Source organism: Microcaecilia unicolor, chromosome 4 (genome assembly GCF_901765095.1).
Source record: "Microcaecilia unicolor chromosome 4, aMicUni1.1, whole genome shotgun sequence".
NCBI lineage: Eukaryota > Metazoa > Chordata > Amphibia > Gymnophiona > Siphonopidae > Microcaecilia > Microcaecilia unicolor.
In genome coordinates, this window is record NC_044034.1 from 162,891,772 (window position 1) to 162,909,593 (window position 17,822).

A 17,822-nucleotide genomic window follows, 5' to 3' on the forward strand; every position below is an offset into this window, starting at 1 on the left:
GTACCCTTCTCCTTACACCGCCAATTCCAGGCTCCGCCCTTTCTGCCTCGCCTTTCCCTATGCTTGGAATAAACGTCCTGAGCCCATACGCCAAGCCCCCTCCCTGCCCATCTTCAAATCCTTGCTCAATGCTCACTTCTTCAATGTCGCCTTCGGCACCTAACCATTATACCTCTATTCAGGAAATCTAGACTGCCCCAATTTGATTGACGGCACATTTTGTCCATTAGATTGTAAGCTCCTTTGAGCAGGGACTGTCCTTTGTTAAACTGTACAGCGCTGCGTAACCCTAGTAGCGCTTTAGAAGTGTTAAGTAGTAGTAGTAGTCTTTCTCACTGTCCTGCATCTGTCATGGATTATCTCCAACTAACCACTAGATGTCACTGCTTCCCCTTAAAGATAAAATGACTACAGACAGAATCTTGTACTCAATCACCCACATTACTGCATAGCTGAACTTCAATGTCCCAGACATGCATTTTATTTCTTTCCTATAAAGCTCTCCCACTAATTGCTTAGCTCAAAAGCCTAAGTCCCTCTACACCTCCACAGATTTGGTGCTCTGTTCAACTTGTGGTGGGGGAAGGGAGGAGTCTGGAGAAGAGGCAGAGGGCCATTGGAAACACAACTCAAACTTTGCTACAATCTGATAAACCTCTGTTCAGCTAGAAATTTAGCAGCCTCCTGAATATAGATTCGCTGCCTGTTTTGTGCTTCTTCCAGAACGCTTCTAGAAGTGAGCACATGGAGAGCTGACTTTGACTTGGAACTGCAGTATCTGGTAACCTCACTGAAAGGCTTGGGGAAGAATGGGCAACTTCTCATGGTTCTGCTTTTTCATCCCCTGAATTCAAGGACTTGTGACCTTGCATTTCATAGCTACCCATCCCTCTATGCAATGGGAGAAAGCTGGGACTAGCTCAGACTGCTGTGCTGACCTGGAGCCATCTGTCATCGTGATCCACATCATATTATCAGAATATAGAGAGACAGAGACTCCCAAGAAAGGGAACTGTAATGCTCTATAGCCCTGGCTCAGCTCTTCTATGACAGTTCGAGCCACAGGACAATTGTGCACTACAGGAACTCGAGAAATACAATTTTGAATAGAGTGATGCTTGTGCAAATAGTATCAAGATTGATGTGTTCCTTGGTCCTTTATGCGAAAGGCTTAACAGATCTCAGTTTCTTGGATGGTCCCTTATGAGGCTATATAGAGTGATTCTGAGTCTCTAACAACTGGAGACTCAGTGAATGTTCTCCTCTGGAGAGATGTGGAAAGCGTAGGGGCTCTGAACCACTTTGAAATCCCGGTGTAATCTCTTAATCCTGGGGCTGGATGGATCCTGCCTGGAAGAAGCCAAGAGTTCGTCTGCTTTAACAAAAAAAACCCCAACAACAATAACAAAAAAAAAAAATGCAGCAGAAGAAAAGAAAGAGATACAAAGAGAGGGATTTCAGATCTTCTTGGCTTTGCGCCCTACTTGATAGTAGAAATAAATGGTGAATAGGAGGCCGAGAGCTTGGCAGGACAGAAGGATGGATGCTCCGCTGGAACGCACTCCGCTTTCAATCAAGGTGAGTGTAGTCACTGGTGGAGAAGGAGAGAGAAAAGCAGATGGTTAGAAAGATATCTCCAAGAGTTGGGAGAAATTCTGCAGAACTAGCTAGTTGAACAGCTGATTATTAATAAATGCACCTCACTGCTCATAAACTGTTTTATTGGTGCATAATTTCACAACACATATTTATATTTTCTATTGGTTTCAATGTTTGTGGGGTTTTCTTTTTAATTTTACTTTGTATTATTATTATTTTTTCTTGCTACAAAATTGTAGGGGTTGATATTCAAATCAATTTAACTGGCCAGAAACAAATCCTGGTCAGTTAAATCACTTGTTTGGCTCTACACAGCCATTTAACTGGTTAGTATCTATCTCAAAACTGGTTATTTTGAGGGCGTTCTGGGGTGGAGTCAGCACTTGGCCAGCCAAGGTCACCGCATAAATAGGATGGCCTAAAAGTCAGTCCTATCTTTATGCGGTGCCCATGGCCGGTTAAATGCTGAATATTGCACTTAACTGGCTATGGTATAGCCAGCTCTGCAAACCCGGCAATTCAGTGCTGGATCCTGGACATGGTCCAGCACTGAATTTCTAGTGATAACACCGGTGGCTGAATATCAACCCCGTAATTTTTTATAATGTTCTTTCTTACTTGGTGCATACTTGGCAAGCAAGCAGGTATAAATGAAATTAAGGGCCCTGTTTACTAAGCCACGCTAGAGGCGCATGTGACAAAACAGTGGGTTTTTAATCCTGTGAGCTGTATTATTTCTTGAAGTGTATTTCTCCTGTTGGCCAGCAGGTGGTGTTTTCTTGTTGTAAAGCTGTGGCAGAAAGTGACTGTTCTTTCTTTAGTTTAGCTCAGAGAGGAAGTACCTGCAGTACACTTTTAAAATGTGCTGTTCTGGGCTCTGATTGGCCCAGGAGTTCAATTCCAGTCTGGAAATAATAGATTTTTCTCCAGTTTCAGGCAGGGAGAGGAGAGAGAAAGATCTCTTCACTGTGAGCAGTTTTATTCTGTTACCTTTGAGCAGCTATATTTCCTATACTCCCCAGGCACTATCCAGGTAGTGACTATGTGTTTAGATAGTTTTAATATTGACCCATATTCAGTTACCTATTATTATGTGCTGTTTTTGTCCCATCTGTTTTTATGGTTCACTGTTCAATATTTTTATGATAATAAAACCTTTTTAGTTTATTGACTCTGCTTGTCTGAACTGACTAAATATCCTGGTGGTTTGTGTATTGGGTCTGTGAGTGCTTTCTAGGAACTGTGGGACCACTGGGAGTGTGGCCCCAGTAACTAAGAGATCACTGGGGGTAACTTGAGAGCTGGAGACTTGCTCAGACACAGTTGGGACCCAGTTGGTGGGAGGAGGGTGCTAGTGTAGAGCACATGCCCAGGTGCAGGCAGACTTCAGCAGTGCTGAGGGCAGACCCCCTAAGTGGCCGCAGGGATAACCCCAGGTGGGTGATAGGCATTCTGTGACAGCACACTAGCATTTTTAGCACACACTTAAACAGCGCATGCTAACCGTTTAGATACCCATAATATTTCTATGGGCATCTACATGGTTAGAGCGTGCTAATTTTTAGCATGTGCTAAAAATGCTGGCACACCTTAGTAAACAGGGCCCTTAATATCAAATATATATCACTATATAGCTGTGTTAAAGTCCAATGCAAATTCCGCACAGTGGCAGCAGCAATGTTTGCAGAGCTGCCACATATGGACCTTGACCTAACCTTGTCTTTACTCATCTGATTCACCTGTTTTCTGGTAAAATTATTCACAGCCCGAGTGGGTTTCATTTCTTGTAATGTAAGTTATATACCTCCAATCCACTAACCAGGAGCATATCATAAATAACAAAAACATAACAACATATAACTGTATAAAAACATACAATAAAGTAAAGTAAAAGCAGATCAATTTCAGACAAACAAGTGGATAAAAGAGAAGCAGTTTATTAAAGCAATTACCCGACGTGATCACGTTTCGCCCTCAGGCTGCGTCAGGGGTAAAAAGACTAAACATACCCCTACTAGTATAAATCAAACCACTCAACGCACTTCTCGTCATGACCAGTTCCACTCATCTCTGTTAACCGGCAACAGTAACATACATGTAAAGTCAACAAAGCACAAGACAGAATACAAAATAGTATATCTTAAAAAACAATGCCAAATACTACTATCAGATAATCTCCAAAGGATTCAGAAAACAAATGAGTTTTATTCTTCAATGCCAAATCGCTATGCTCAAGGCAAAGAAGTGTAGTCAGCAAGGAGATCCATAGTAAGGGGCCTGCCACAGAAAATGCTCAGACAGTGCCTCGGCTAACTGTGAAATCTGCAATGAAGGACCTATGAGGAGCACCTGCCCCACAGAAGCAAAAAGTGAGTAAGATCATAAGACTTCAAAGAGTAGTACAGAGCAGTAAACACCAAACACAGGATTTTAAATCTGATCTTCCAAAGCAAAGGCAGCCAGTAGAGGTCAACTAGAATGGAAAATGAGAAACCTTCAGTAACAACCATGCTGCGATGCAGCTCATCACCAAATTGCTGTGCTACCGCCAGCCTTTATCTGTGATAAAACCAGAGTGGATTCGAGTAACCCATTATTTATGGAAACACTTACCTATGAGCTGTACCCCAAAGTAGCAGACTTCTGTCAACAGAGTCCAGCGTATAACCACCTTCTCAGCAGTGTACAATGAGTTCCACATGATAAGGGAGAGACCTGCATACAACGGAAAGAAAATCACAGTGTCCTTCACAGGGTGATGCAACACTACCCCTCAGTGTTCACGCAAGAAAAGCACTCCATGATTCACCATCCTCTATTGCTCAGGATACAGATGGCAACAGCTGGAAATGAACCCACCCACAGCATTCTGGACAGCAACTACAGGATTTCATCATCACAAAAGGAGACAGAAGTCCAGAGCAGGCCCTCAGAGAAAAAAGGGAGCATCTGGGGTTCTGGAAAGAGCAGAGACTGCAGCAGTTGTGCCTCAGAGAGGAGGCAGCAGCATCGAGGACATTCAGCCTTAAAGAAATAAGTGGTGGTAGCAGAGCCTCAGTGGCAGAGAAGACACCGGCAGCAGAGCCGGAGGCAGCAGTAGGGCCTCAGTGGAAGTGGAGGCAGCAGCAGCAGTACTGAGAACTAGTTAGTGGATTGGTGATATGTAAGTGGGCCTTGTAGAGAGGAGGAATGAGCAGCAGCAGGGTCTCCTTGAAAGAAGAAGCAGCAGCAGAGCCTCAGTGAAAGAGGAGGCACTAGCAGAAGCACCTCATTGAGAAAGGAGACACCAGCAGTAGGGCCTCAGTGGAAGTGGAGGCAGCAGCAGGGCCCCAGTGAGAGAGAAGGCAGCAGCACTGAGAACTAGTTAGTGGATTGCTGGTACATAAGTGGGCCTTGGGCCTTGTAGAGAGGAGGAATGAGCAGCAGCAGCAGCAGGGTCTCATTGAAACAAGATGCAGAAGCAGAGCCTCACTGAGAGAGGAGGCACTAGAAGAAGCACCTCAGTAAGAGAGGAGACACTGGCAGTAGGGCCTTAATGACAGAAGAGGCAGCAGTATCTGGTACATTGGGCCTTGAAGAAATAGGAGAAAGCAGCAGCAGGGCCTCAGTGAAAGTGGAGGCAGCAACAGCAGGGCCTCACTGTTAGTGATTAAAATTAGGGGACGTAATAATGCAGATTTGCATAAGGGGGGGTTGGTCTGTGACTATAGCTTGTTCCCTGATGTTGGGGGATTCTTGTTATCACAGACTACCCAATACTCACTGAGAACGGCGCCCCCATACATTCGGATGGAGGTCCTGGTGCTGACTGAGCTATCCTGAAATACTGCATTGTACAGCTGGTCAGGGAAGGTAAGAGCCTGCAGAGAGAGAAGACAGAGGAGGTAATTCTGGATGGCTTACCTAAAGTAGGTGTGCTAAGTGCAAATTTTATTACAGCAATTAAGCGCTTAATTGCCTTTACAGAACCTAGCTCAAGTCCACAGTTCCATGCATAACTTTAAGTGCAAGAATCAACGCAAACTCTATGGCAGGCGTCAATGCTCGTGTCTACATGTGTCGGTTGCAATGCCCTGCCGATGTCCATACTCCTCTTGCAGTTATGCACTACAGACTTTAGGTATTAACGTTATAGAATGGCACCGAAATGCAAGTACTCAATGAACTCAAATAATTGCTGATTGTTGGTTGTTGGTGTCAATTTGCACCAAATTAGGCAATTAGGCAAACGTACCTGGCACTATTCTGTAACCTGCGCATGCAGTTTTGCACGCTAAGTACGAAAATGTGCAGTTCAAGCAGCAGACAGACATCTCCCATCAAACATGCTGGTTCCAACCAGCAATTTTCCCAGTTTGATAGACACATGGTATCCAGGAACTGCACTGGTTCCAGGTGGGAGGATTTTACATAGGCCTCTCCTGAATCCAGATAGATGAACATTACCTGCACTTCCCCTAATTTCACATACAGGAAAACTTCCCTGATTGCAGACAGACATATTGTTCCCCTCAATAATAACTCTATCTATGTCTTTGGAAACCAAACACAAACCTCAGACCTAACTAGTCACTATTTCAAGTTCTGGATATGGAGTGCGAGAAGGGTGAGGAGAACACAAAGGGAAGAGGGAAGGTGCAAGGAATGGGAAGGGGGGATGAGATGGTGAGGGGAACTAGGAAGATAATGCAGAAAAGAGAAAATAATGGATCTAGAGAGGAGAAAGCAGACATCACTGGAGGGGGTATTAGGGCAGGGCAGAATGACAGGAAACTGAGTGACTTACCATGAGAGCAATTCCTGTGAACATGACGGCTGAGATGAACTGCCAAAGTCTAAATAGGACAAGAAGATAAAGTGAGAGAGGAATCAAGAGAGGAGGGTGTGAGCATTGTGGGAAGACAATCCCTTTAGGAGGGGATGAGTGCAGTCAGGGAATCAGGAGAGGAAGGTGTGAGTACAGGGAGAAGAGAATTTGGAGAAAAGGAAATGAGTACAGTCGAAATCAAGAGAGGAAGGTGTGAGCACAGTGAGAAGAGAATCTGTATAGGAGGGCAGGAGTGCAGTCAGGGAATCGGAAGAGGAGGGCGTGACCACATAACATAAGAATAACCATACTGGGTCAGACCAATGGTCCATCTAGCCCAGTGTACTGCTTCCAACAGTGGCCAATTCAGTTCACAAGTACCTGAAAGAATCCCAAATAGTAGCAAGATTCATACTACTGATCCCAGGGACAAGTAGTGGCTTTCCTCATGTCTATCTCAGTTTCACTTAAAGGAGCACGCACAGGACGAGTTCCAAAGTTTAACTACAACTTGAATGAAAATATATTTTCCTCCCATTTGTTTTTAAAGTACTACCATGTAACTTCCTGAGTGTCTCCCTAGTCTTTATATTTTTTTCAAAGAATAAAAAATCAATTTATGCTTGCTCATGCTACGTCACTCAGTATTTTGTAGACCTCTATCATATTCCCTCCCCCCCCCCCCACCCAAGCCATCTCCTTTCCAAGCTGAACAGTCCTAACCTCTTAAGCCTTTCCTCATATGAGAGGAGTTCCATCCCCTTAACCATTTTGGTCACAGTGTTTTGAACCTTTTCTAATTCTGCTATATCTTTTTTAAGATTCAGAACTGCACACAAAACTGAAGGTGTAGTCACACCATGGATTGATACAGAGACATTATAATATTCTTTGTCTTATTTTCTATCTCTTTCCTAATAATTCCTAGCATTCTGTTTGCTTTTTTGGCCACCACCACTTACCGAGCAGAAGATTTCAACATATTGTCCATGATGAGACCTAGATCTTTTTCTTGGGTGCTGACGCCTAGGGTGGAACCTAGCATCTAATAACTATGATTTGGATTATTCTTCCCAATGTGCATCACTTTGCACTTGTTCACATTAAATCTCATTTGCCATTTGGATGCCCAGTCTTCCAACTTCCTAGGGTCTTCCTGCAATTTTTCACAATCCACATGCGTTTTAACAACTTTGAAAAGTTTTGTGCCATCTGCAAATTTAATCACCTCACTCGTTGCTCCCATTTCCAGATCATTAATAAATATGTTAAATAACACCGGGCCCAGTACAGATTCCTGTGGAACTCTACTATTCACCCCCTCCACTGAGAGAATGGGCCATTTAACCCTACCCTCTGTGTTTTATCCATCAACCAATTCCTTATCCACAACTGAACACTGTCTCCTATTCCATGGATTAAAAAAAATTTTTTAGGAGTCTCTCATAAGGGACTTTCTTAAACACTTTCTGAAAATCTAGATACACTACATCAACCGGCTCACCTTTATCCATATGATTTTTCATGCATTCAAAGAATGAAGAAAATTGGTGAGGCAAAACTTCCCTTGGTTGAATTCATGTTGACTCTGTCCCATTAAATAAACCATGTTTGTCTAGGTGTTCAGTGATTTCATTCTTTATAATAGTTTCCACTATTTTGCCTGGCATTGACTTGAGGGTTATTGGTTTGTAATTTCTCGGATCTATGGATAATTTTAACAGCAGGTTACAGATCACTAACAGCAGATCTGCAACTTCATATATGAGTTCTTTCAATAGTCTGGGGTGTATATTATCTGGTCCAGGTGATTTAGTACTCTTTAATTTGTTGATTTGGCTCAGTACATCTTCCAGGTTCACCAAGATTTCTTTCAGTTGATCTGCATCGTCACCCATGAAAACAATCTCTGGTAGAGGTAGATCTCTTACATCTTCTTCAGTAAAGACCAAAGCAAAGAATTCATTCAGCATCTCTACTATGGCCCTGAATGCCCCTTTTACTCCTTGATGATCTAATGGTCCCATGGATTCCCTTACAGGCTTTCTTTTTGATATACCTGAAAAAGTTATTACTATGAGTTCTTGCCTCTGAGGCAAGTTTCTCTTCACAATCTCTTTTGGCCTTCTTTATAAATGTTTTGCATCTAACTTAGCAATACTTATGTTGCTTCTTGTTGTCTTCACTCCATTTTTTTCCATTTCCATCTGAAAGATGTTCTTTTGACTCTTTCACTTCTCCCTTTAACAATGCTGGCTGTCGTTTGCTCTTCTTTCCACTTCTATTAATACATGGAACATATTTGGTCTGAGCTTCCAAAATGGTATTTTTAAACAATGTCCTTGCCTGACTTAAAGTCCTAACCTTTGCAGCTGAGCTTTTCAGCTTTTTTAAAACCATTTTCCTCATTTTATCATAGTTGTCCTTTCAAAAATTAAATTCTGCTATATTAGTTTCTTTAGTGGCTGCACTCCATCTAAAATAGCCCTCCTTCTTGTCGGTTCCTAGACCAGTTGCTCCAAGAAGCAGTCATTTATTACACCTAGGAATTGTATCTCCCTAGCATTCCCTGATGTGGCATTTATCTAGTCAATATTGGAGTAATTGTAATCACCACAAAGATCAATGGAAGAGCAATAAATAAATACAAAAATATTTACTAGAGGCACAGCTCAGGTCTTTGAAATTGTGCTATATATATTTTTTCTTTTTGAAAATTGAGTAAAGTAGTAGCCATTGTTTTTTTCCAGCAGTTTGTTTTCTCCTTTTGAGAGTTGTTTTCCAGTGTGATTTTTACAATCTGCCATTGAGCTGAAGAGAGCATGCCCTATGGGGTTGCATCTTGTAAAAGTCTAAGACTTATTCCGGGGCTGTTGAGGCTTGCTTTGGTTAAGAAATAATATACTAGTGGAATACTATTTCTCAATTTTCAAGAGCAATACAATTTTTAGATTTTAGTAATTGAACTCGCCCATTATTATACTGTTGCCAAATTTGCTAGCATTTCTAATTTCTGTTAACATATCTTTATCTGTCCGATCATTCTGGCTTGTCGGACGGTAGCATAGCCTTTTGCGTATGTTCTTTCCTTTCACACATGGAATTTCTATCCATAAGGATTCCACATTACTGTCTGTTTCATGCAGAATTTGTATTTTGTTTGACTCAATTCCCTTTTTAACATCATTACAATATAATTTATACCCTGGTAACACAGAAGAGAATCTGGAGGGGACACGAGTGCCGTGAGGGAATCAGGAGAGGAGGGAGTGAGCACAGTGAAAAGAGAATCTGGAAAGGAGGTCATGAGTGGAGTCAGGGAATCAGGAGAGGAGGGTATGAATGCAGAGAGTGAAGAACCAGGAAGAGGAGAAGGTGCATTCAGTTAGAGGGGAATCAGGAAAAGAGGGTATTTGCAAAATGAACAAGTAATCAGGAGAGGTGTTAGCACAGTGACCCTATGGTCTGTGATGGTAGAGTCCCTCACCCTTGGGACTGTGATGGAATATACCAACACCCTTACCCATAAGAATACATTCAGTGTGGAAGTACCTACCTGAGGCCTAATGGTTCTCGTACTGCAAATTTGATTTCATTGCCCAAAACTTGGCTGATCTAGAATTCAAAAGAATACAAAAAAAGCTCACAACAGTCAGTGAGTGACAGTCTTTCAATATGAAATTCAAGATGAATGTCTTGCCATGTGACCGCCCTGTTCAGAGAAGGGGAATCACTCCCTCACTATATTGCAAGACTGTCTCCTTTTCATTAATAATTACATGAAAATGATTCAAAGAATTCAATGTAAAATAGCCTGGATACAATCACATCTGAAGGCGACCTGGATCCTTACCAGACTTATGAGCTCTGTTATAGCAGACATAATGTGGTTGGCAAAAGGGAGTAGAATGGCTCCAGTCAACACTTGTATCTAGTTAACCCTAGAGTGAGCTTTGTCCTAAGGGAATACGCCACTTATTCAAAGGAAGAGGTCGGAGAGCTGGTTCTGCTGGGGTTTTATTTTGTTTTCTGCCACCAGTCAAAGGAGTAAGGCATTGCACCTTCCCAGCGATTAAACTGGGAATGAATAGACCACCAGCTTGGGGTTTAGTTAGAGAGGAAATGTTTCCCAAGTACTAATAGTCTTTATCCTTCAGGTTCCTTGTCCCTTATGGGAGAGACTCCTGTTGGAATTAGAGGGTTTTCTGCTGTTGGAATGTGCCGGACAGGGATCTGGGAGTTCACAGCTATACCCCAGGGTTTGCTCATTTAGAGGTCCTTTTACAAAGGTGCACTAGCATTTTTAGTGCACATTAAAATAAGCATGCGCTAAATGCTAGAGATGCCCATATATTCCTATGGGTGTCTCTAGTGTTTAGCGTGCATGCTAAAAACACTAGCGCACCTTTTTAAAAGACACTCTGAGTGATAACTGCTGCCACTCAGGTACCTAACTATAGGCTGGAAGGTGGCCAGTCATAACCCTGGCTAAGAAACAAAGGTTAATGAACAGAATAATATAGATGATATCTTTTTAATGGACTAACTTCACATATTTCTTTAATGGCTTTTGGGAGCAGACACTCACTGACCTGAGGGAGTGTCAGTTCCTGAAAACTAGCTGATTAAAAAGGTTTTACTTTTTCTTTGTTTACCTCCATTTTCATATATTTCAGTGAACAAGGGAGCCAACTCTGCTGCTTTCTGGAGCCCTGGATAGAACGCTGTCTGTCCCATCTGTCTGCTATCACACCCAATGCAATCTTTTTACAAACCTAAGTACTGACCCCGCACATTCCAGATAACAAGAAAACAGCTCCTTTCATGCATACAGCATGATAAAACCATTGCTTTGTGGTTTTTGTCACACCCTTTCACGAGTTATGAATGATTAAGATCATGTGAAAATGATTTTATGGAGGGAAGGCAAATCCACCTAGGTGGATGGACCACAAAAGCCCACGGAGTCAAAAGAGCACAGAAGAAAGTGGGAAATGGACCAATGACCTCAGAGACTGGGATAACAGGATCGTGTAAACCAAATTTTATTACAGACTCGACACAGATCTGTGTTTCAGCCACAGGCCTGCCTCAGAAGTCTTAATGATGGTATATGTAATAAAGTAAGCGAACTTCCACAAGGGAAAACGGAATGGTCTTGAAAAAGACCTAGAGAGAGTGTTCCTGTTTATAATGCAACAGCGCGTCACGCAGTACTGTCAGCATCATTAAGACTCCTCCTGAGGCAGGCCTGTGGCCGAAACACAGATCTGTGTCGAGTCTGTAATAAAATTTGGTTTACACAATCCAAAATGATTTTATGCCCATCTACTGGAGGAAAAGGAAAGCCTGGCTGTGTGGCTTGTGAATGCTGTGAAGTCAAATCCACATCGAAATCAATGCCGCAGTTCCCACTATGCTGGGGGATAACAGTTAGAGTGAAGGACTAGCCTAGTGATTAAAGCACCACACTGAGCCCCTGGAAAGGCAGAGTTCAAATCCCACTGATGTGACCTTGGACAAGTTGCTTCATTTTCCATTAATGCAGGTACAAATCTAGACTAACTAAAAGGTACTATTGCATTATTTACCACAGATCATGTTTTATGCAATAGAAATGACATTAGCTCCCACTTTGTAACCCCGGCCCTAAGATCAATGATTTTCAACCTTTTTCATCTTGTGGCACACTTACAAAGAACAAAAATTGTCAAAGTTTTTTAAGGATATATATTTTATCATTTAACAAAGACTATTAAGACTGTGTTTAATGTTCAATAATTAACATTTTAACATTGAGTTATCTTTATAGCCACAAATAACACGCATTCAGAAGCAGTGGCATAGCAAGGGTGGGGCGGTGGCGCCCTGGGTGCACACTGCTGGAGGGTGCAGAGAGCAGTCGCGCGCCTGTCAGCTCCACTGGTTCCCTGCTCCCTCTGCCCTGGAACAGGTTACTTCCTTTTCTGGGGCAGAGGGAGCAGGGAGCCAGTGGAGCCGATAGGCGCGCGGCTGCTCTCTGCACCCTCCAGCAGCCAAGAATGCACCTGGGGGGGGGGGGGGGCTTGATGCGCCGGGTAGGGGGGTGTCATTGCGCCGGGGGAGGGGGCTTGATGCACCGGGGAGGAGGGGTGTCATTGCACCGGGGGGTGTCGTACTGCAACTTGGGGGGACGGACACCGCTGCACCCGGGGGAGGGGGGTGCGCACCGGCGATCCGCCCCGGGTGGCACCCGACCTAGGATCACCACTGTTCAGAAGTGACAATTTTAAAGCGAATCCTGGTCTGTTATACAAATGATCTACCAACAGTGAAATCTGGCAAGCTCATTTATGCTGATATTTGCTGTGCTAAGTTTCATCTTTTCACTCTGTGGTTCAGGCCCTGAATGAGGATGTGACCAACACTGACAGATTATTGCATCACATGATGGCTCCAGATGAGCCCCACCTACACTATGCTTGATGCATTTCACCTCCACACCAAAAACTATACAGTGATGTGTACAGTTCTGAGGACCACATCTTCAAAAAGATATAAACAGGATAGAGTCAAACCAGAGAGTCAAATAAGAAAAGTAAATTACCTAAAACAAAAATTAGAAAAAGTTTTTATTTTTATCAAGTAAACTACAATTTCCACTACTCAATATGCAAATATGTCCCAGTATTTTTTTTATATGTTTGCTTAAAAATCATAGAAATACTACACAAAGAGAGTCATGTATGCAGAGGGAGTTCAAAATGGGTGCCCTTCTTTCACTAGTCCAATGCTCTCCAGCCATCACTTTCCCTCCCCTAATGCTCTTTACTGCCCTTCCTTTAGTGGCCTGATGCTCTCTAGCCCTCCCTCTCCCCGACGCTCTCTTCTGCCTTCCTTCACCAGCTTGATGTACTGTAGCCTTCATTCCTCTTCCTCTCCCCTTCTCCTCCCCCCGCCCCCCCTCCATGTTCTCTTCTGACCTGGTCTCTCCAGCATGGTCTCTTCAGCATTTCTTCAAGGGAATGATGCTCTGCAGTCCTCCCTCCATCCCCCCCTCTCTCCTTCCTTACTTCACTGGCCCCATATTCTCCAGTCCCCCCCCCCCATCCTTGCCATGTTTTGTCCTGCCTTATTTCACTGGCCTTCATTGGCCCTCCTCCAGTGCTCTCTCCTGCCTTCCCCCCCCCCCCCCCCGGCCCCCCATGCTCTCTCTTTCCTTCCTTCACTGGCCCGATGCTCTCTAGCCCTCCTCCCTCCGGATGCCCTCTCTTGCCCTTCTTTCACTGGCCTGATGCTCTCCAGCACCCCGCTCCCTCCCCATGCTATATGAATCAAGAGTGCCTTTGCATACAAAATCCTCACCATCTGGGAAAAGGCAGTTAACTGGAACTGTGCAGAATATCCTCTGAGTCCTCCGTTTAATAATTCACTGGATCCGCACTTGCTCTCTGCCTGGGCTGCTGCAGCAAGGCTCACAATGACACATTCATGGGCCAGCTGCACGTGGAGTTTGCCATACACATGCATCAGTACATTAGATGACTTCTGACTCTGCTGGCCAGTGCACGTGTCAGTGTGAGCAAGTGCGGCTGCAGTGAATTATTAAAGAGAGGAGGAGGCGGACGTCTTGCAGGACCCTGGGTAGAAAGGTGGTCACTGAGAGGCTCGTACACTCCCATGTGAACCCCGCAGGAGCTACTTTCATTCCAGCGGGATCCCCGTGGACGGTCTAGGGTTACCATATCGCTCCAGAAAAAGGAAGACAGATTGAGCCAGTCTGGGCTTTACTTTCATTGCTTTCACTATAGTGGAATTTATTTAACCCTCTCCTTTTACTGGAGCCATATGGCAACCCTAGGTGGACCTCGAGGGGATTCTGATGGGATCCCTGTGAACTCCGCAAGATTCTCATGCAGGTCTTGATCGCGGCACACCTGGGGATCAGCCGCGACACACTGGTTGAAAAACTCTGCCTTAGACTGTAAGTTCTCTGGGGACAAATATCTGCTGAATCTGAAAGTACCTTGTGTAGAGATCGCTAAGGTTCTGTCTTACTTAGGTGGTAGAGACCTCTAGTGGCTCTATAAGAGTATTGTGTTATGACCATTTTCTGCCACTTACAGTTTCCAGAGCTCCCATTCCAGGAGGGAGACTTTTTGACTGGTTTTAAACTTACATCCACAAGCAGTGTAGTATTTGTAGTCCATGATTCTAGCCATTGAAATCTGTACTACAGGTCCCATAATGCACCAGGATGAGACTGTCAGAAATCCAGGACCGGCCAAGTTACCCGAAATGGGTAACTTGGCAGCTCTGAGTTTCCAGAACAGGAGAGGGCACTCTGCACCAGTGAAGAAATTGTGGGAGGAGATCAGAACTGGTATATTAACGGTTTTTGGCTGGCAGGACCATGGTACCCCAAGCAGCAGCAGGTTAATCCTGCAGAGGCACGGAAAAAGTTTAGACCTGTTCTGCAGAGGGACCTTTGTTCTGGCTACCCCAGCCAGAGTTTCCACGAAAGAGGAGAAGGAAGCAGAGCTGCCAAGTTACTTGGTTCCAGGAGGGATTTTTAGCCAGTCCTGGTTTAAAACTTACATCCCAAAGCAATATTGGTATTTGTAGTCCCTGATTCTACCTATTGCAATCAGTGCTATAGGTCCCATGATGCCTCATCAGGATGAGGCTAGCAGAAATTCAGGACTGGTCTAAAGTTTCCCTCGTGGAACGGGGTGCCTTGGAAGCTCTGAAGAAGGATGTCTAAGGCACCAAAGGAGAGAGAAGCTGCTGATCCTAGAAGAAACAGAAGAGGACACGGTGGAGGACCCTGAGAGCCCATGCACAGAGGGTCAGGTTCCACAGGGGAATCTGCAATCACTTCCGAGTTGATCTCCTTGCTCCAGAAGGCATTTCAGGCCCAGGAGAAGACAGAAGTTCCCCTGCAAAGTGATTCCATAAAGATGAGAGAAATCGGTGTTCCTATATAATTTTCTTTCACTGCTGATTTGTGAATCTTTTAGACTTATTTCTGCATCTTCACTTATTTTTAAGTAATGTACTGGTTGAGAATATACCCAGGCCTGGACTTTAGTTTTATAGAAGTGGGTGTGTACGCAGAAGAGGGGGTGGATCCTGGAGCCCAAACCTCCTATTTTATCTGATACTATTCTAGAACCCTGATAATTCCACAGAAAGATAAACCACAGTGTTACCTTACTTAGGGTTACCTTATTTGCCCTAAGAAAAAAAGAGGACACATGCCCCACCCCCTGTTGCACGCCACCCCACCCCCTGTTGCAACCCTACCCCACCCCTGTCACACCCCTACCCTGCACCATATCTCGCCCTTTCCCGCTCCTTGTCACACCCCGCCCCATCACTTTGACCCCCCCCAAAGAAAGCCAGATTCCCTCTCTCCCCCAATATAGCTTCCCTCCCCAATTTTCCAGCCTCCCTCCACCCACATGACTCCATTCACTACCCCTCCCCTCCTTTAACTTAGTGTGGTGCCCTGGTGGTCTAGTGACCTCTTTGGAGCAGGAAAGAGCCCCTCTTTCCTGCCCAGCATGTCTGCAGACTATCTCCTGGCGCTGAATCAAAATGGCTGCTGAGAGTTCAAGCAGTGACCTTGCAAGACTTCTGCGGAAGGCTCACAAGGCCACTGCTTGAATTCTTGGCAGCCATTTTGAATCAGCGCCAGGAGAAAGGCAGTCTGCAGACACACCGGGCAGGAAAGAGGAGGCTCTTTCCTGTCCCGAAGAGGTCACTAGACCACCACGGCACCACACTAAGGTAAAGGAGGGGAGGGGAGGATAGGACGCCCACCTGCCCGTCTGCCTGCCTGTTTGTCTGCAAATCCGAACAAACGGGCAGGCTGGCAAAACCCGCCCAGTTGCCCTGCTGTGTCCTCAAAAAGAGAATATGTCCAGGTAAAACCAGACGTATGGTAACCCTAACTTTACTGAAGTTGTGTTCCAGGTTCTCATACAACAGAAAGTACCTGCTGCCAAGGATCCCCAGCCTAGTATACTGAACTATCACTAAAAGGGTATGATCTAAATTCCCCCCCCCCCCAAAAAAAAAAAAAAAACAACACTCATAGTTGCAGACTGAAGCAACTGCTTCAAGATTGCTTTCCACCGACCAAATTATTAAATATCTGATCCACATATGAGATATCCCCACTCTACAGAGGACTGCAGTACTGCAGTATCTGATCCATCCACCCTCCCAGATCTATGTCAAAAGCTTCTTCTGGGACAAGCAGGGGAAACAAAGGACCAGACAGGAAGTGGAGGTAACTTCCTCCCCCAAATTCCTGCCTTTGTCTTCTGCTTCCTCCCTTTCGTCCCTCTCCCCACCAGCATGGGTCAGGGGCAGTTCAGTTACTGACTCTGGCTACAGATAGACAAAATAAGCTCAGAGGTTTGGACACAGCACAGATAAGGAACTTGTGGCCACCTGGACATCTGAATCCTGACCCTTTAGTCTAAAGAGATCAGCCTTTTGGCTATGATCAAATATGGAATCAATCATTGATTCTGAGCATTGGACTGAGAATGGTCCCTTACTGGCCTTTTCAATGAGATGGGGAAGATGAGAGGTTAACACCCTGTCATGACCCCATTGGGACATGATGATAATTACTATTGTCAAAGTAGGAGCATTAAACCCCCTGCTAAAACAAAGAAATTCTATTTTAAAAGAAGATGGGATTTAGCTCTCACCTTTTTCAGTAGTAGCTCAGTGTGAGTTACTGTCAGTTACAGTAGGTAATTTCCTGTCCCCAGAGACTTTCAATCTAAGGGGCTGATGCTCAAAAATACCACCAGCATTAACATGCAGTTAATGCCAGGTTTGCATGCATGTTATTGTGCATTGAATCTCAAACGGTTTCAGCTTGGGTAGTAAATGCAGGTTAATGCCACTGCCCACCCTGCAGTCATGCTCAACAACAACAACAACAACAAAAAGCTTCTCATGTGCCTTTAGCATGGGAAATTTTTCAACAGGTCCAGGACAGCGTAGAAGTTGGTTGAGAGGTGTCTAGCGGCACCCCTTCTCTTCTTCCAACTCAACCAGACTGTCCCAGACTGCTTTTTGCAGCAGCCTGACTCCACCTCATGACCCAACCCAACACTCCCCGTCCAACCAGACCTCCCCCCCCGTCCCTACTGTTAAAAAATGTCCTGTTAGTCTAGTGGACTCCCACCCCTCTGTCCCAAAAAAGTCCCTGGTAGTTTAGCAGGACCCCCACCTACCCTAAACCTAGCCTCCCCCCCCCCCATACCGCGAAGAGGCAGGATTAATTCCCACTTGCTCCTGCCTCTGGGCATCACCTTCTGCAAAATGTTGGAGAAGGTGCCATATGAGCACTATGGGCCACACATGACATGCCAAGCTTCTCACTGGCAGAAGTACCTTAACAATCTCCCAG

At 44.6% G+C, this 17,822-nt stretch overlaps 1 protein-coding gene across 1 annotated transcript in view; it reads right to left on the reverse strand.

The window, feature by feature from the left end:
* Positions 1-487: 487 nt before the first annotated feature.
* Positions 488-17,822, reverse strand: part of TP53I11 (tumor protein p53 inducible protein 11) — a 108,394-nt gene continuing 91,059 nt past the window's right edge. The window contains exons 3-7 of the mRNA XM_030200822.1: positions 9,963-10,021; positions 6,386-6,434; positions 5,363-5,459; positions 4,213-4,314; positions 488-1,591 (exon numbers count right to left, since the gene is read on the reverse strand). Coding sequence (XP_030056682.1) covers positions 1,458-1,591; positions 4,213-4,314; positions 5,363-5,459; positions 6,386-6,434; positions 9,963-10,021 — 441 coding nt within the window. The 3' untranslated portion in view covers positions 488-1,457. The remainder of the gene's footprint in view (positions 1,592-4,212; positions 4,315-5,362; positions 5,460-6,385; positions 6,435-9,962; positions 10,022-17,822) is intronic.